Here is a 19,171-nt window from a genome sequence, read left to right as displayed (position 1 = left end):
GTGTCCATTCCCGTGGTTTTGTCTTTAGTTGTCTCTGTCACAGGCAGAAAGGAGGACGCCCAGGGACAGGAGAGCTGGGCCCTGCATCTCGGGAGCAGGGAGGTGCAGGGTGTGGCATGCCAGGCTCCACCTCAGGAGGACGCTGAGGACGCAGGACAGCACCAGCAAGTCCCTGCAGATGCCCTTTCAGCTCTGTGGGCTGCACGGTGCCTCCGGGCTGCAAAGCACTGTGGCCACTGCGGCTGGAACAGGGCTGCTTTCCCTCTGTCCTGCACCCCCGTTCCTGGGAAGTGCACCAGAGGCCTGGCAGCCAGTGAGGGGAACCACGGGGTCTGGGTGCGAGTCCTGGCCCAGCCGTCAGGAGCTCAGTGACCCTGGCAAGCTTCTTGGCCTCTCTGAGCCAGTCTCTTCTCTGTGATCTGGGACAATTGTGTCCCTGCCTCTAGGTGGCATGCACACCCTGAGAGCGAGCGTGCAGGCTGGAGTCTGGCGCATGGTGGATATTCAACAGCTACTGATGCCCTCGATGGACGGCCACCACTGCCTGGTCTGTGCCCAGCACCTCTGTCCTGCTGCTTCCTGACCCATCCTTCCCTGAACACTTAGGTGGACCACCTCTGCCCTCTGGTCCTTTCTGGGCATTTTTCTGGCTCTGTTCCACACCCAGAAGGAGGAGGAGGGCCCAGGGCGGGGTGGGTTCCCTGCGGAGGTGCAGGCCAGGCACTTGGGCAGCGGCAGGGCAGCCCTGCGAAGGCAGGAGACAGGAGGCCGGCGCTCTGCCCACAGAATGGCATGGGCACAGGGGTGTGCACCGAGGAGTCGTGACAGAAAGAGGGGGATGGAACAGGCTGGACGCCCCAAGAATCAGAACCAGGATAGCCCGGCGGAGCCGTGATCCTCACCAGCTTGAGACACGGGGTTGGACAGGCTGAGGGTCTGAGCTCCCCACAGGAAGCCGGAGAGTGTGCGCTCTGGGCACTGGAGGTGCTGGCCACAGGCCTCTTGGTGGGAGGGCTGCCCACCTGGTACCGAACTGCGATGCGCCAGGTGACCTGTGAAGCCCTGCTCTGCCTCCACCTCCCGACAGGCCACTCGGTGGCCCTGCAGGCCATGAACACCAGGACCCCTGACGATTCCCGAGCCTGAAGGTCAGTGGAGGAGGTCCCAGCACTGTTGCCTGTACTCCTGAGGCCTCACCAGTAGGTACTAGACCAAGTTGTCCTCAAGCCTTGGGCTGTTCCTGGCGAATGGCCACTGAGCACTGTCACCCCACCTCTGCCCCATTCTCCCTCTTCTAGACCAGGCCAGGAGGACCCCCAGGCTCCCACTTTGCCCACACCGAGGGCCATGAACCTCCTGCACTAAACCATGCTGGGCCACTCTGTAGGTTTGCTGTGCCCAGAGAGCCTTTTATATTCAGGTCACTCTAAGCCACAATGTCCTCAGCCCATCCTTAGTGGTGGGCAAACAAGGTGGATCTCTGGGGCCTCCTTCTCCACCTTCGGCTCCTGAGGTCCAGGAGTGGGTCTGTCAGGGCTCCTGCTCCACCTTCGGGCTCCTGAGGTCCAGGAGTGGGTCTGTCAGGGCTCCTGCTCCACCTTCGGGCTCCTGAGGTCCAGGAGTGGGTCTCTTGGGAGTCCTGCTCCATCTTTGGGCTCCTGCTCCACCTTTGGGCTCCTGAGGCCCAGAGTGGGTCTCTCAGGGCCCCCACTCCACCTTCAGGCTCTGAGGTCCAGGAGTGAGTGGGTCTTCTGGTCCTCCTGCTCTGGCTCCACTCTGGTGCACAGTCCTGCCTCATACTGCCTTGGGTCTGGCTGCACAGCCCAGGGTCTGGCCTCACTGCCTCAAGGGCTCCAGGCCTGGCCTCAATTGCCATCACTGCCTGTCTGTCCCTCTAAGTGGGCTGTCCTGTAGGGTTCTGGCTGATGGCCTCACCCCTCTGCTCTCTCTAACCCAGGGGAAGAGGTGACAGGAGACACACAATCTGGAGTCCGATTTTGAAAACACACAGCTGCAGATGGGAGCGTCAAGGAGACACTCCTGGCTAATCAGGACACCAACGTGTGAGCCTAGAGAAAAGCCGCTCACTCTCAACCCAGGCCCCACAGGCCCCACTTTGTGGTGGAACAACAGCTGGGCGAGAAGTGGAAGGTCGTCCCTGGGTCGAGGACCAGTCAGTGAGGCCTGGCTGAGGGCAGAATCACAAGCTTGCTTCAGAGTGTTCTCTGTGCTTTTCAGGAGCCTCAGAAGAATATGGCAGAACCTGAGCCCTGCAGGACCAGTGTCCCCCAGGTCAGGGAGGTGCCCGTGTACCTGATATGCAGCTGCCACAGGAGCACCAGACTCAGGAAGAAAGAAGGCACCAGAAGGTGGGCAAGTGGGGCAGGACCCAGGCCCAGGCCCTGCCCTGCCCTGCCACCTCCTGCCTCCTGCACTCCCGTCTCCAGAGTACCCTTGGCTTCCCAGGAGACTCCAGCTAGAGTTGTGGTTTCCGAGCAGGAACCTCTCTCCATCACCTGTGCAGGTGGGGGCACGCACTCAGCACCCTGCCCTCCGGAAGACACTACACAGGACACCTCAACCACCGACTGTACCACTCCTGTGTCAGCAGGTCACTGGGAGATGGAGAGGCCCTTCTCACCTCCTGGACAGCACCAGGTGTCCACACAGGCCTCTGTGGGGCAGGCCAGCCCTCCAGCTGCACCTCACCCTTCAGGAGACGGGGGCATAGGCTGCCCTTGCGGGGCCAGCCCACCCCTGCACCCACATTCAGCGCTGCAGCGTCACAGGCACATGGGCACCATGGAGGGACAGCCCAGAGCCCAGGCCCCCTCCTCATGTGCCCTGAAGGGTCCGAGGCCAGGCTGAGCTCTGCCCTGGGGAGTGGGAGGCCCAACAGGAATGCCTCTCACGGCTGAAGCTGGTCTCTGGCCTGGGGCACCTCAGCCAGCGCCCTCGGGGGCTGCAGAAGTTCCTCCACCACTGGCATGACACTCCTCTCCCCCACTCTCCGAGTCAGTCTTCCGGGTAGGGCACCAAGTGGTCCCAGGCACGGCGACTTGAGGCGCTGGTGCTCAGGGTACCAGGGCATGGCACACTGCCGCCCTCGCCTGCTCTGGACCACTCCCTGCGCTCCGTGAGCACCTATCACTCATTACCAGGAGCACCTATCGCTCGTTACCACGAGCACCTATCTCTCGTTACCAGGAACACCTATCTCTCATTACCAGGAGCACCTATCGCTCATTACCAGGAGCACCTATCGCTCATTACCAGGAGCACCTAACTCTCATTACCAGGAGCACCTAACTCTCATTACCAGGAGCACCTATCTCATTACCAGAAGCACCTATCTCATTACCAGGAGCACCTATCACTCGTTACCACGAGCACCTATCTCTCGTTACCAGGAACACCTATCTCTCATTACCAGGAGCACCTATCTCATTACCAGGAACACCTATCGCTCATTACCAGGAGCACCTATCTCATTACCAGGAGCACCTATCACTCATTACCAGGAACACCTATCTCATTACCAGGAGCACCTATCTCTCATTACCAGGAACACCTATCTCATTACCAGGAGCACCTATCACTCATTACCAGGAGCACCTATCTCTCATTACCAGGAGCACCTATCTCATTACCAGGAGCACCTATCTCATTACCAGGAGCACCTATCTCTCATTACCAGGAGCACCTATCTCATTACCACGAGCACCTATCTCTCATTACCAGGAGCACCTATCTCATTACCAGGAGTACCTGTCTCATTACCAGGAGCACCTATCTCTCATTACCAGGAGCACCTATCTCTCATTTTACAGAAGCTAGGACTTCACCTTTCTCACTAAATCACCATAAGGTACTCGCTGCGAACCAAGCCCTTGCGAGTCTGCTTTGAGAATGTGAAGAGGCCGGAGGGCAGATGTCTGAATGTGCTGCCGGGACCAGACAGCTATAGGTTGCTCAGAGGCACCCCGTGGAGGTCCTGCATCTCCTGCAGCTTGAACACCAGGCCTGTGCCTGGCTGGTCAGAGCCCATGGGGTTCACAGCCTGCCCCACCCAGGGTGGCTGCCTCCCTTGCCCACTAGGGATCTGGGCCTTCTCCAGGGCCCTGGTGTTGGGAGGGTGTTGTGCACAGCAGTTCAGGGCATTCACTGCACGAGGGGCAGCTGAGCAGGAAGGTGAGCGACAGCCAGCTGCCCCTGTGAGGAGTATTCCTCAGCACAGACCCTGAGGGTCTTCAGTAGCCAAGGGTCACATGAGCCCTGGGAAGCAAAGGCCATCATGCTGAGCAAGTGGATGCATGAGGCCCACGTGTTCCAGCACTGACCTCCCCAACATGGCTGCCAGGGCCACCTGCTGTCTCCCGCCTTGGCCTCCGTGATGGACACCTCGCTCGTTCCATGTGTGGCTGTGTGGAGGTTCTGCAGTGAACTAAGGGTGAGGCAGGCCTCTCTCCAGTCACTGGTCCCCGTCCCTTTGGATGTAAAGCCATCGGGCTGTTGCTGGATCACATGTGGGCTTCCTTCTCGTGGTTTTAAGAACCTCCAGACATTTTCGAAATGGCCATGCCAGCAGACGCCACACAGGTGGCCAAGCCCTGGCACTCCCTCCCGACTCTGTGGCCCTGCTGTCTTTCTGCTGGGGCCCCTTGATCCTCAAACAATGCTCAAGGCCCCAGGTCCCTGGAGGAGAGCAGCTCCCTCACAGCCAGAAATGGAAGAGCCTCCTGCAACGTCACAGCTCCAGGCAGCGGGCAGATGGCATGGGCTCTGCTCCCCACAGCACCCCTCACGGGCCCAGCAAGCAGGCACCCTGCCTCTGTGTGTCACGCACAGGGACTGGACTCTTCATCCACGCCTCCATCCACGGGACACAGCACTGTCCCCTTCAGAGGCTCAGAGGATGGGGCTGCAGGTACAGCAAACATCAGCCCTGCTCAGAGGGCTGGCCACGTATCTTCTGTGCAATGAGGAGTGGACCAGAAGGCAAGACCTGGTGAACGCAGGATCCCGGGTGTGCTAGCGAGACGGCGCGGGCCAGGCCCGGAGGCTACGCATGCCGGCAGCTTACCAGTCTTATTTCTGCAGTCCCACGTCTGCCTGGGATTTCTGCAGTGCTGATGTTCCAAGGAACAGCACAGAACAGGCAGGGATGGCGTACATGCCACACACACACGCCACATGCCACATGCAAACACATGTCACAAAGTCATGTACACATACACATCACACACATCATAAGCACACACGTCATATATGCACACACACCCCATGCACACAGGTACCACATACACACTCCACATGCACATACACACATCACACACATGCATACACATGCCACACACATGCCATACACACACACACATCACCCATGTCACACACACACCACACAGGTACACCACACATACCTCACACACCTCACACAAACACAAATGCCCCACACACGCCACCTGCACACATGTCACACATCACATGTCCCATACATGCCACACATGCACACACACATACATATGTCACACACACGCCACACACACCACATGCTCATAGGTACCACACACACGCCACATGCACATACACACATCACACACACCACGTGCTTACGTCACACACATGCTGCATGCACACATACATCACCCATGTCACACACATGCCACATATGTACACATACCACACACCTCACACAAACACACATGCCACACATACGCCACATGTACACGTCACACATATACACACTACACATGCACACGCACATCACTCAAGTCACACACATGCCACACACCACATGCACACAGGTACCACACAGCACATGCTCATACACACATTACACACACCACATGCACACACATGCCACATGCACACAGGTACCACACACAGACACCACATGCACGTACACACATCACACACACGACATGCATACACACACCACACACGTGCCACATGCACACACGCATCACCCATGTCACACACATGCCACACATGCACACACACCACACACTTTGCACACCTTACACAGACACACATGCCCCACACACGCCACCTGCACACATGCACACATACATCACATGTCACATACACACCACCCACCCACATGCACACAGGTACCACACACATGCCACATGCACATACACACACCACATGCACACATGCCCCACGCACGCCACATGCACACACGTCACACATGCACACACACATTTACTCACACACACACCAAATGAGCCCAGGCTGTGAGGAAAGGAAAGCTACTCCTGAGACCCTCCTGCTTTTCTGTCCGTCCTGAAGTGACCATGTGTCAACATGAAACCACAAGACTCGGGGAGGGCGGGGAGGCACCTGAGCGACTCCGCAGAGGCCAAGTCCGCCCGTCGTGAGGCAGACTGGCTGGCAGACACGCAGACCGAGCTGCCCCGTCTCTGGACGGCCGAGGGGCTCCCCTGCGTCCACCAGGCCCTGGCAGGACCCCAAGAGCTCCAGAGCCCTCCCTGACATGCCACGCGAGCACACGCGGCCTGGACACCTGAAGACAAGCAGGAGGTCAGAGCAGCCCTGACCGAGGACGGCTCCAGGCGCCACAGCCACTGCCCATGGTGCAGGCAGCGGTGGCGCTAAGGCAGGGGACGAGGCCACAGGGAAGGTCAGCCCAGGCACGGATGGCGCTCACGGGCGAGCTGAGCAAAGCAGGCCAGCCGCCAGAGCCATGTGTGTGTGTGTTCAAGACAGGGAGCGGGAGGCAGGGCCACGGAGACAGACACAGAAGACAGACAGACAGACGTGGGCAGGGCAGGCAGGCTGGCAGCTTGCCCTCCGAGCAGACGCGCCTGTGGCCTCCCTCATTGGGGGCTCATGACAGGGAGCTGCTGGGCTGAGAGGGCAGTGCGACCTGCCTCTCTCAGGGCTCTGGAGCATGGAGGTGGACTGGGCCCACGGAGCCCCACACGGCTCTTGTCCCAGCTCCGGCTTCGGGCCAGCCTCGGGCCTCTGCCCGCCTGCCTTGCCGCCCAGCTGGAACAGGGCTCCACCGGGCCCTGGGTGTGTACGGCAGGCTGGTGAGTGAGATGGCCGTGGGCTCTGCCCAGACTCTGCACCTCGCACACCCCAGCACTCGCCGCTGTGCCTTCGTGAGCCCCACAGGAACCTCTGGGGCAGGTAAACACAACGGTTGCTAGAAACAAGGAAAAGCCCCGCCTGCCTTTCGCCCAACTCCTCAGAACGTGCATCTGAGAGCTTATGGACTCCTAAAACCGAGGGTGCGCGACGATTCGCCAGGGCGTCAGGCAATGTGCAAGATCGGAAACGCACTCCAGGAGGAAAACCCCCCGGCCGCCCAGAGGGTGCTGCCCGCTGCCCTGGGGCCAGGCCACGCACCTGGGGAGGGACGCCTCCCACCCACAGGCCCCGCCCACCACCACGCCTGGGTTCCGGCCAGAGGCCACCATGCGGGCGCAGAGCAAGCCCTCCCTGGGGACCACGGCTCTGTCCTGAGACCCGCGTTGGCTGGGCTGCTGCCCTCCCCAGACGCAAGCACCACACCCCAAGTTTAAGCCCGAGCGACCAAGGGGGCCGCGCTCTGCTGGCGCCTGTCGGGGAAGTCCCTGTAACGGGCCACTTCCCACACTCAGTCGCTTCGCTTCAAAATCAGGAACTTTCACGTTTATTTGTTGTTACGAGTAGCTGAGGTTTGATTTATTAAAATTCACAAAAATATTTTATGAATTATGCATCACCACTTGGCAGGAATCCCCTGGAAAACGCGACCCTGTGGGCAGGGGCCGGGGCTCGGCGGTAGAACCCTTGCCTAGAAAGTGGGAGGCACCGGCTTCCATTCTCAGCACCGCACACAAACAAATAAAATTAAAAGGTCCATCGACAACTGAAAAGATAAATAATAAAAGGAGGCTGTGGTTCTAAAGCATGAATCGTTCCCCCTTAAAACAACGTGACTGTGGCAGATTCCTTCAAAGCGAGCCTTCTTCCTTCCTCAGCAGTGACCACGACACCCGCCAGGCCATTCTGCTCTGCAGCCCTTGCTCCCTCTCCTGCAGCTGGGCTCTGCTCGCGCCTCCAGGGCCGGTTCTCTCAGCTGCAAAGCCCACGTCACAGTGGGCCAGTGTCCATCTCACAAGCACCGCCCTCCGACCGAGCTGGGGCGCCCTGATGTGAGACCACAGAGGCCCCCAGGACACGGTCAGCTCGCCATCCTTGGGCTCTGGCCATCTGGTGCCAGTATCGAGGGGCCAGCGGTGGGACAGCCCTGCTTGGTGTCCCTGAGAGGGAGGGAGTGGCAGGCCGCACCCGCAGACCCTGGGGCCGTCCTTCACGTGCGGATTGCGTCTGGGAGGATCCTGAACAAAGGAACCCAAGGGAAGGATTTATCTCCCACCTCGAGAAGCAGCGGCCGCACCTCCACTGCTGCTCACAAGGACTCAGGGTGGGGGCGGCAGCGCAGCCAGACCCCTCGCCCCAAGGAGCTGCTGCCGCCCACGGCCAGCGCCTCCCGAGCTGCCCTGAAGTCCTGCATCAGCGCGATTTGTGTGGGAGCCCCGGGCCGACTGGGGGCACGCTGATCGCTCTGCCAGGCCCAGCACCAGAGGTCACCACCTGGCCTCCTCCCCACGCACAGTCCCCACCACGTCTCCACAGCAGCCTCCCCATCCCGAAACAAAATGCGGAGCCAGACACACCTGCGCGGGTCTTCAGTACCAGCCACAGAGCCGCGATGTCCCGGGACAGCAGGGAGACCAGGCTTAAGGTCATTCCGTCACCTCGCGTGGGTCAGGCACCCGCGACCTGCTTCCCAGAACGCCTGGCCGGGACACACAAAGGAGGACAGCGGCACTCCATCTTGGCTGCTGAGCGGGGACTTGCGGCTCCGGGGCTGCTGTGCAGAGCTGACCTCTGTGGGCCACGGACTGCTCCCCCCAGGGCCTCGGATTCCTGTCCCTGATTAAGGAGCCCGCGGCGGCTCATTTATCCTGCTGTGCGGGCTTCACTGCTGAAATCCTGGCGCCGCCCAGCCCTGCTGGCAGCTGCTCGGGCTCCCCGTTGCCTGTCTGGACCCTCCCTGCTCGGGCCCCACACTCAGCCAGGTCCCTCTGCTGGACCAGTTCGAGGGCGCAGGGACCCCAGCGGCAGGAGCCCCGCCTCCGCCAGGTCCCAGCAGGGACACCTGAGGGAACATGGGTCCCAAGGAGGACTGGCCTCTGCCTGGACGCCCCTGGGAGGCGAGGGCCAGAGCGCGGGCAGCCGCTTCTGCTCTTCTCGTCCAGCTGTCTGCAGGAAGAGCCTCGCATAGCTCGGAGTGCAGGCTGCGGCTCTGGGACGTCGGCTCGCCCTGCGGAGCGAGGGCCGCAGGAGAAGGGGACCAGGACCCTGACCCCGAAACCCGCCCCCCGAGGGCTCCCGGCCACCGTGGGCACCAAGGACCTGCACGCGCAGCTGTGTTCTGCTCCTCCTGTGGGCTCAAGGCGGGGGCCCAAGGACCACAGGCAGCAAACCGAGGACTGAGGCCTTCGAGCTGGAGCACTGGACCAGGGTGGCCGCCAGTGTGGGACGGAGCAGGCCTGAGCAGTGGGGACTCTGGGTTTTCGTGGGCTGTCTGCTGTCCCCACGCCCCAGCCCCTGAGGCCCAGCCGGCCCAGTCCCCACTGCCCCCCCTCACATGTGCTCAGGTCCCCACCCCAAGCCTCCCTCCTGGCACCTAGTGGACGCACACAGGCTGGTGTGTGGTCAGGTGTCCTCTCTGCAAGCCCAGGAGGTGACGACTTGATCCAGCTGCCCAGGCGCAGCCCCACCTGCATCCTGCTGCATCCTTGGGCCCCTGGGCCACCTTGCCTGAAAGCCCAGCTTGCCTTCTCTGGTCAGTGGGACGGCGAGACCACAAGACAACAGAGCTTCCCAGGCCCACCTCGGGGCAGCCGCTGAGGTCCCTCTCCTGGGGTGGTGGCTGCAGGCCGGCAAGAGGGCCAAGGACGGCCTCGGCTCTCCCACCTCCCTCTGCTCTCCAGGCCCCCATTTCTGCCATGAGCAGCGTGAAGCCAGACTCTGAGTGAGGCCTGCCTCTGCTCCACTGTGCCCTGAAACAGCTGCACAGCTGCCTCAGCCCTGGGAGCCTCCCCTCTCTGGCCTCCACGCCCGCCACCTGCTGAGGTCACAGGCATCTGTGCCTTGTTACTCGCTGCCTCCGCTCAAGTCCACGTGTCCTCCAGGCCTGGACTTGGGCTGGCAGGCACGTGCCATGAGCTGGCCCCGGCAGGTCTGGCTGAGAAGAGCTTCCTGGCAATCCTGCTCCTGCCTTCTGCCACCAGAATGGAGCTCAGAGCAGCCCTGAGCTGCAGGGCCGGGCTGTCCTCTGGGGCTGTCACCACGGTGCCGGAGCCCTGGGAGCCACCCTCGCCCTCACGCTGTTCCGATCCCGGCCCCTGCTGGGTCACCGCTGACGGAGCATCTGCCTTCAGTCGGATCCTCCTCAGTGACCTCACTGCACGAGTGACCACGGGGATGCTGCAGCAGACCAAGGTGCCCCCCGTGGCAGACGAGCCCATCACAGCTGAGCTGGCAGCAGCTGCTGTGCCCAGCTTGTGCAGCGTCCCCCAAACTCAAACCAGGCGCAGGTGCTTGTGGGCCCAGAGCACACCCTTCCCCCACTGCAGCCCACTGAGATGGGGTCCAGGCTGCCGAAGGCCACCTGCCATGGAGACTTCCAAAGGCCCACGCCCCCTTCCCCTGCTGGGCCCTGCCAGCGAACTGTGCAGCCCTGGAGGGACAGTGAGGTAGAGTGGCTTCAGGCACTGACACGGCACGGACACGCACGAGTGCTGGAAGACGGTTCCCACACAGGGTAGCGAGGAGCTCCAGGCGTCCTTCGGCCAAGGAGAGGTGCTGGGACACAGCACAATCTATGAACCCGGCCAGCGCCACCACTGACCCTTCCTCCCAGGCTCTGCACGTCCCCAGCCACCCTTCTCCTCACACCAAGACTGCAGTGTGTGAAGGACCTTGGGTCTGCAGGGCCATGGCAGGCAGATGCCCACAGGTTCACTGAGCAGTGGACGTGGCCACAGAGAAGACGGCACAGTGCAGAGCCTGTGGCCACACAGGCAGCAGGGAGGCTGGCCTTGTCCTGGAAAGGCCGACATGTCACACGGTCGTCCTGCCCCAGTGACAGTCCTGGGAGCCAGCCCCAGTGCACGGCGGAGCCACGCACCCGAGGATGCAGCACACTCCGGCGCTCTTCAGTGACGGCCTCCTCATTGCTTCCCACTTGCGCTTGAGACAGCCGCTCCTGCGGGGCCCACTAAGGTCTGGTCCCTCCCTCCCTGGCACTTCAGAGCCTTTCCAGATTACTGCCCAGCAATCAAGGTTGAAGGTCTAACCTCTGGCCAGCAGCCTCAGACAGCACAGCACTCTCGCCTCATCCAGGGATGACCCCCTCCCTCCCGGTCAGCCACGGCTAGGCTCCTGGCTGACCCTTCAATATTAAACAATGTCACATTCCACAGTGGCAAGCCCGACTCACAGGTTTCTTCTACAAGCTGTGTACCTAGGACACAGGGCAACCTGGACCAGGGTCGTTCCAGGGCCATGGCACACTCAAGGTGGGTCACTGGAAGGGAATCAAATGCCTGAGTACTGAGATGAAGAAAGACCCCAACAGTAAGCGTGGAGCCGACACCAACTGTCCTGCAGAGAAGGACCAGATCCGGAGGTGTGGACACTAGCACCACTCTGCCCCATGAAGTCCAGGTCTGAGGGTGTGGACATTAGTTCCATCTTTGTCCTCTCTGTTAGGAGGAAAACACTTCAAAAACAATACTGAACTCCATCTGGGCAGGTCCTGCCCACACCACAGGGCTGCTGCTCTGTCCTCCCTCGAGGTCACCTTCCCGAGGGCAGTCTGCTCCTGTCCTGGCTCCCCACTCTCTGCACCTCCTGTCTTTACTGCTGGCTGCCTGCTATGAGGGTGCAGTTCCTTAGCAGAACTGACACCATGAGGCCAAGCTCAGTCCTTGTTAGCCTCTGCTATGGACCCAGCACCAGAGCCACGTGTTGACAGTGGGCAGTGAGCACTGACCTGTTGGCCAGTAGGGATGTGTGAGTGAACTTGTCTGTGGAGCCCCTTCTGTGCTCCTCCTTGACGCTCAGCGGCCTGGTGAAGTGTCTGGGCGGCATGTTGACCCCACACAACGTGCGCCCAAGGTCTTAGGCCTCACTTGTGCCAGCAACCACGGGCCCCGAAGCTCACTGGGCCACCGCGGCCCCCAGAACACATCCTCTCAGACACTGTGGGGGAGGGCTTTCCCCTGGCCTCACTGCAGGCCACGGGTTTGCTCCCACCTAGTGACAAGCAGCCTGGGTGGCACCCAGGCCCCTGGCACGCAGGCTGAGGAAGGAGCATGCCAGCCTCGCTCAGCCCTGGGTGGGGAGCTGGAGCAGCAGCCCAGGAAGCCCCCGGGCCAGGCGCCAGCTCTGGGGCCTGGAGGAAGAGCCCTGGCACAGGGCAGCGCTCCCTCCACCAACTTCTGACCCCCAGAGGGCAGCTGAGCCACCAGGAGCCCACCCTGGGTCACAGCCCAGGGCGCAGCCGCAGGGCCGGCAGGGTCTGGGGCCAGGTTCCCCACCACATGGGGCTGCAGCCCACTGGTGGAGGATGGCACAGGGTCCCCGATGTCCAGAACGGCAGGCCGTTCCCTGTGGGACGCCCGGTGCGGACTTGCAGCGGCGAGCGATGGGTGTCTTGGTCTGGAAGCCATGGCAGGAGCCTTGGTGCTCAGTTCCCGCAAGGACGCCCCTTGGCCGAGACGCTGTCCAGAGTGAGGAGCGGATGGGGCGCTGCGTCTGGACCCGTGGGCCCCAGAGGTCCACCAGCAGCACAGTGCAGGCGAAGAGAAGGACCAAGGTGAGGGGCCAAGGGGCCCGAGAAGGAGTGGCGAGGGGCAGGGCCCCGTGGCAGCCGCAGATGCCCCCGCCTGCCCACCTGCCAGCTGAAGGCCCGAGCCGAATCCCGTTCTCCCCAGAGGAAAGGGGGTCCAGCCTACGTGCGGCTTGCCTGCGCTCCCCGGGAGGCCGGAGCTGCTCCCGGCCAGGCAGCTTACTTATCTGAGGAAGCGCAGCACGGTCGGTCCAGATCCACAGTGCAAGGGACGGAGCTCCAGTGTCACATTAAACACAGACCAACGTGTCTGAGAGGCGGCTGCGAGGTGGTCCAGCCCACAAGAGCAGCAGCCTGGGCGTGTCCGTCCAGGGGTGGATCCGCTCCAATATGGCCGCACCTGACCTCCAGATGAGGCCACGGGCTCTCCGCTCCTCTGCACTGCGGACCCTGGGGTCACAGCGGACGTCACAGGGCTTGCCTGCCTGCAGGGCTGATGACAAGCTAGACGGAACGAAGTGGGTCTCCCATGGCCCCTTCTGGTGGCAGCCGGGGTCCCAGAGACCCCTGAGACTGTGGCAGCTGTCCGACACCAAGACGGTCCAGCCCACTCCCGGCACGGGGCTGCTGCCTGGTGTCCTGCAGGCTGCCAAGCTGCTGCCAAGGCCCTGCCGAGGCCAGCGAGAACACGCCAGGCGCAGGACCCTTCCCGAGGAGTGCGCCTGTCTGCAGCCATCTCCAGGTGTCCCTGCCGCCCAGTCCACGCTGACTCTAGCTTGGGGAAGAAACTCAAGCCAACCTCCTGGTCAGGCTCCCGATGCCCCAGCCCCACACGGTTGGCCCTGACTCCCCAGCAGCCTGCCCGCCCCGCCCTCCAGCCCTGCTTTCCCGCCAACGAGCTCTGAGCTGCCCAGCTTCAGAACACTCTGATTTTTACTAAAATTTTTAGACTTTTCCAGGATTTTATGCATCTGAGTTTTGCTTCCTAATATCAGCACTGACCACCCCCTTGGGACTGGGGGATTAAGGGTGGTGGAGAGAAGGAACTCTTCTGCTCAAGTTTATTCTTGATTCAGCTTCGCTCTTTACTTGTGTGCTTCAGTGTTAAGGACCACAAGCCACAGCGCTGTGTTCAACCTGGCAGTCCCTGGGGCCTCCGAGAAACTCAGCACAAGAACAGGACGCTGGCCTCTCACAGGACGCGGCAGGAATGCCGGCCACAGGGAGCGAGCAGGCCCAGCACCTTGGCCGTCTTGGAAAGATAAACAGGAAGACCCTCCTTGCCTGATGAGGACACCAGACACGCAAGCCCAGATACGACCGATCTGAACAATGAGAACCCCCTTCCCCTGCACCTTGGGGCAGCCGGGTGGGGGAGGGGCTGCGGCCATTGTCCAGAGGCCTGGACAGTTGGTCACTTCCCTGCCCCAGGGGTGGCGGGAGCAAAGGCCCCGGTGGTTCTGCACATGCGTGGCAGACTTGTAACAGGGAGGTCCCGGGCCTGGTGGACGACTGCACTCAGATCTGACCCACCCTGCTGAGGCTCAGGCTGCGGCGATAACAGTGTGGAAAGCAAACACAGGCGGGACCTAAGTCCAATAAAAGGCTAGAGGAGCAGGGCACAAAGGCGTGGCCCCACTGTCCTCCGGGAAGTGTCCAGCAGGATGCTCCCAGCCTGCCAGGGCTGTGGCCACACAGTGAGGGTGGGCGGGATCAGCAGTGCCCAGGCTGGGAAGCTAGTCAGGGTGGCACTAGGCTCCCTGCCCACCGGGTCATGACCCGAGAGCTCTGCCCTGATGCGGGGGTTAAGAGCACACTGGGACCCCCAAGGCTCCCTAGGGCAATTCTGGATCCCAGCTGAAGGAGGAGCTGGGGAAGCCCCGTGCCCAGGTCTGCCCCGCTGAGAGGGCAGGGTAAGTCCTGAAGTCCCTGCCCGGCTCCCCAGGGTGCTTGCTCAGGTGGGGCAGGTGTGCACAGCTGCTGCAAGCAGCCCTGGCACTGGCGGCAGCCCCAGGACCAGCCAGGCCAGCTCCCTGCTGCTGCCCAGGCACACCTGAGGTGGAGAGGGCGGATGGGCCCTGCCAGGTCGAGGGTGTGTCTGGAGATGTGTGGAGTTTCGTGGGGGTGGCAGGAGACAGAAAGCAGCGCAGCATTCCAGGGAGGAGGCTGGGCCCTGCACAGACAGACACAACAGCCCTGTCTGGGGCCACAGGGGCGGCGGGTCCGGCCATGGGCCCTCAGAGCACATCCAGGGGAGGGAAGCTGGGGGTGGACAGGGTGACCGGAGAGCTCAGGGGGTGCTCTGCACTCAGTGAGCTGCCTCTCCAAACCCGCTTCCTGTTGTGGAAAGCATCGGTGACGTGTACGTGGGCACCGTGGTGGGGCACATCCAGCCTGCTCCCTGGGGCGCCTGCTGGGCTGCAGTGGCATTTGGTGGTTCGCTGCATCGCGGCACGTTGAACTTCCACCATTACTCTCAGAACTCCCCAAAGCTGACGTGTCTTGTTTTCAAATGCCACTCACCTCTGTGCCGCAGAGCATCAGGGGATGTGAGGGGCTTGGCCAGCCCTGGGGACCCAGAGTCTGGGGCTTGGTGAGGAGGTGGGTGTGACCCTGGCATCGGCCCCTGGGCGGGAGACAGAGCGATGCGGGAAGATGGAAGCACAGGCTGGGTAGCACAACCCGGCCCCGGCGGGCAGCGTCCAGCCTGTCACACGCTGACACGGGAGGTGATGCCAAGGTGCTCTCCAGACCCCAGGCACCGAGACTGGAGGGCACCCAGCTGGGCCTCCTGCTGCACCTCAGCCACAGGGCCACCACCCACCATCGAGGGGAGGGTCGCTAGCACCTGATGTGGGCAGCAGAGAGCCTGGACCTCGCCTGCCCCTCGCCTGGCCCTGGTCCTGGGGAAGCGGGAGGACCAAGAGGACACAGCAGCCCCCACCCAGGCCTCACCCCTCCTCCGTCCCATCTGTGCGCTGCACAGGCACAGGCTGGGCACTGCCTGCCCCAGGCCAACAAGACTGGAATCAGGCCTATCAGGCTGGGCAGGGGTGAACCCCCCCACAGCCACCTGGCCACCAGGCCCCAGGAGGGAGACTGGCCCTGGCGCAGCCCTGTAGGGCAGAGCTGGATGAAGCTGGAGCTGGAGGAGGGCGGCCTGGACGCGAGGTGGACAGAGGAACGTCAGGAGGCTGGTGGGAGCGTGGCCCCTGGGCGCTGTCCTCTCTCACCTGAGGCTTTTGTTCTGCCACTGGCTGCCACACGCAGGTGTCCACAAGCAGATGCCAGTGCAGGTGCGGATCACCCTGCAGCCCTCCACGGCTTCTGGCTCTGTGCCCAGGGGGCTCACGCTGAGTGGGGACAGCAGCGGCCCGCTGCAGGTCGCGGTGGGATGGACACACTGACGCTGGTGAGCTGGGTCGCGGCCCAGAGCAGGCACGGAGCCGAGCAGCAGGCAGGCGACGCGCCCGGGCGGGGCAGACTAGCCAGGAGGGCCAGGTCTGCCACTGCTGCAGCCCTGGGCGAGGGCGGAGCTGGGAGCTGGTGGACCGAGGCCTGCCACGCCAACGCCTGAGGACAGGTGTGTCATTCCCAGCAGCAGACTTAGAACTGCCCGCCTGGGCTCCCTACGAGAAAGGGCAGCCCTGGGACCCAGCCCGCTGCTCGAGCCCAGCAGGATCACGCCACCCGACCGGCGGGGAGGGGACCCCGGGAGGCACCCTGAGCCTGGCCCCACATCACACGACGGCTGCGCTCAGTCTCCGGGGTGAACGTCGCACGGCCTCACCACAGCCTGCCACAGCCTCGTGGCTGGAGCGCCACTGGACTGGGCCTGTCAAGCAGATCCATCTCTGACCAGCGAGACCAAGTGGAGCAATTTGCCAAAGGGGAAGTCAAGAGCTTTGAAAGACGGTTGAAAACCTCTTCCTCACCCTCAAACACCTTCCCAGATTTACGTGAGAAAGCTCCCCCTCGCTGCGGGGCAGCCGCATAGCCCCTGCCTCTCTGGACCCGGCAGAAGCCCGTCTGAATCAGAAGGCAGCTGCGACCTGGGCCTGCGACTCTGTGCTCTGTTGGGGAGGGCAAGGGTGGAGTGAAGCTGTCTTCCCCGGCCCTCGGAGCCAGGCCCCGCCACAACGCCAGCCTGGCAGAGACCCTCTCCCGCCGGGACCCAAAGCAGCTGCCTCCAAAAAGAGGCCACAGGGCGTCCTGGGCCCCAGCCAAGTTGGCCAGACTCGCCGTGACACCTGAGTTCCTGTTTCATCCGCCCACCCTGCGGTCCCCCTTCCCTCCGTCAGCTGACCCGATCCTCTAAATGCCACCCTGGCTGCCTTGCCCGAGGGTCCTGGGTCCCTCGCCATTTTTAATCCAGGTTGGGAAGGTTGTGCCCTGCACCCTCTCACACAGGAATGTGCTAGAAGACTGGGATCCACGCGGCACGTAGGCACAGGTATGGGCACGGCCCCTCCGTGACAGGGCCGTCCAAGTGGGCTCTGAGCATGCTCCCCTGGCTGCCCACACGTCCACCTTGCTGACAGCTCGTGGGCTTCCAGGGGAAAAGAGCCACGTTCCTGGAATGAAACTGAGCCCGAGCCCCTGCCCCACCCAGCCTGCCCTCACCCTGGCACCTGTGCCCTTCATCCTGTGTCCTCACTAACTTGCCACACGCTTTACCCAGGATGCCCATGCACTGTCCCCATCATGGATCCTACTCCTGTGTCAGCTCAGCCTCCGTGGGCCTCCCCAGTTCAGCCTCCTCCCTTGCCTCCATGGCACCTGGACTTGGCTGGATGCTGGGCGTGGGTGTGGTGAAGACTCAGCCAGCCTGCCGCTGCAGCTCTTAGGGCCTGGGCTCGGGTCTCGTCTCCCCGTGGATGCCATGGAGCGGCACAGACGGTGCAGAGGAAACATCTCCTCATGGTGATCGCAGCCCAACCTGGACTCGAGAGTCAGCACCTGGGAGTGAGCCCAGGGCACCCTATCACTGAGTTACACCCCCAGTTCTTTTTAATTTTTATTTTGAGACCAGGTCTTGCTAGGTTGCTGAGGCTGGCCTCAAACTTGTGATCCTTTGGCCTCGGTCTCCTGCTTGCTGGGATTACAGGTGTGGCCACCACTGCCAGCAAAAGTCAGCACTTTGGGAAAACCAGAGCTGAGATGACCGTCTGTGTCTCAGGGGCTGCCCTGGTGCAGTGACCACAGACCTGTCAGTGCAGCAAGACACAGTTAATTGGCTCGCTGTGAAATGTCAAGGGGGTGATTCAGCAGCAAGTCCCCTCTCCCCAACTAGAATATTCGATATGTCTCAGAAAAAAATCTCCTCTGGCTGAGAACCAAGGGCCCGGTCACTCTTCTGTAGCCTAGCCGCTGGTCCAGCACTCAGCTTCCCTGAGCCCAGCATCTACCCAGGGAACAAGGACAACCCTGGCCACAAGAGGGACATGCTCAGACTCCATGAACAGGCAGGCAAGGGCGCTGGCCGAGGGCGACCCTGCTGGCAGTGGCGTGGCCTCCTGAGTGGCCGTGGCTTGACACAGGGGTGGATTAAGCGAGGACAGTCGGGGGCAGCACGCTCTCCCGTGGGCAGCGGCTCCTGGCGAGCACGGGCACGTGGCACTTGTGAACAGGACGTGCTCTCCTGGGCCGAGCGTGCCTCACACCCGAGGGGTCACCAGGGCTTTCGACAGGAGGCCACTCCCCGAGAATCACGTGTGGGTGATCAGACCGGGAGGCAGCGCGCATCCTGCCCTGACCCATGAGGGCACGCATGCCCAGCACCTGAACCGGGCCATCGGCGGCCCACACGGATGGCCGCCCAGGTGCGGACTCAGTGACGCACCGCAGCACCAGTCGGGTGGGCTTCTCTGCCCCAGCTGCACACGCCCATGGGCTGGGGGTGTCTGCAATGCCCACAGGACCAACGTTCCCCAGAATCACGCTCAAAGCAACCTGCTTTCATCTCCCTTGGGAGGAGCAACGTGCTGACAGTGTGCCTGGAGGGGGCGTGCGTGCCCAGGAGGACTCCCCAGATCGGACCCCGGTGCCAGCAGGTAAGACCACTGAAGCACAGTGGCTGGCCTGAGGGCTTGCAGAGCGCACCCCCTCTCCTGGGCTCCCAGCGAGCTCACGCACTGTGTCCTGGAGGAAGTGCAGGCCACTCGGGCCCTGCAGGGCAGCAGGACCATGCCATGGCTGGCCAGGTGCTGCAGGAGCCAGCAGCCATGTCCAGGAACAGGCCTGTTGACCGCTGGACAGCTGTGGGCGGCCCAGGGAGCAGGAGGCAGATCTATG

At 62.3% G+C, this 19,171-nt stretch overlaps 1 protein-coding gene and 1 long non-coding RNA gene across 22 annotated transcripts in view; both read right to left on the bottom strand.

The window, feature by feature from the left end:
• Nucleotides 1-19,171, bottom strand: part of MCF2L (MCF.2 cell line derived transforming sequence like) — a 150,769-nt gene that overhangs the window by 63,923 nt on the left and 67,675 nt on the right. The window contains exon 1 of one of the 21 annotated variants that reach the window (XM_079136721.1): nt 8,691-9,189. The exons of 19 other annotated variants lie outside the window; for them this stretch is intronic. In XM_079136721.1, coding sequence (XP_078992847.1) covers nt 8,691-8,763 — 73 coding nt within the window. In that variant the 5' untranslated portion in view covers nt 8,764-9,189. Of the gene's footprint in view, nt 1-8,690; nt 9,190-19,171 lie in introns of those variants that run through there. One more of the 21 variants, XM_079136711.1, reaches the window with a different exon arrangement.
• LOC306660150 lies at nt 296-4,390 on the bottom strand. The gene is made up of 3 exons (XR_013763573.1): nt 3,813-4,390; nt 1,717-3,282; nt 296-1,648 (listed from the first exon to the last, which is right to left on the bottom strand). It is a non-coding gene; the product is annotated as an uncharacterized lncRNA (long non-coding RNA).

The sequence above is a fragment of the Sciurus vulgaris genome (genome assembly GCF_902686455.1).
Source record: "Sciurus vulgaris genome assembly, chromosome: 4".
NCBI classification, from domain to species: Eukaryota; Metazoa; Chordata; class Mammalia; order Rodentia; family Sciuridae; genus Sciurus; species Sciurus vulgaris.
The sequence above is the reverse complement of the archived record's forward strand: the minus strand, read 5'-3'. Positions and strand labels throughout refer to the sequence as shown.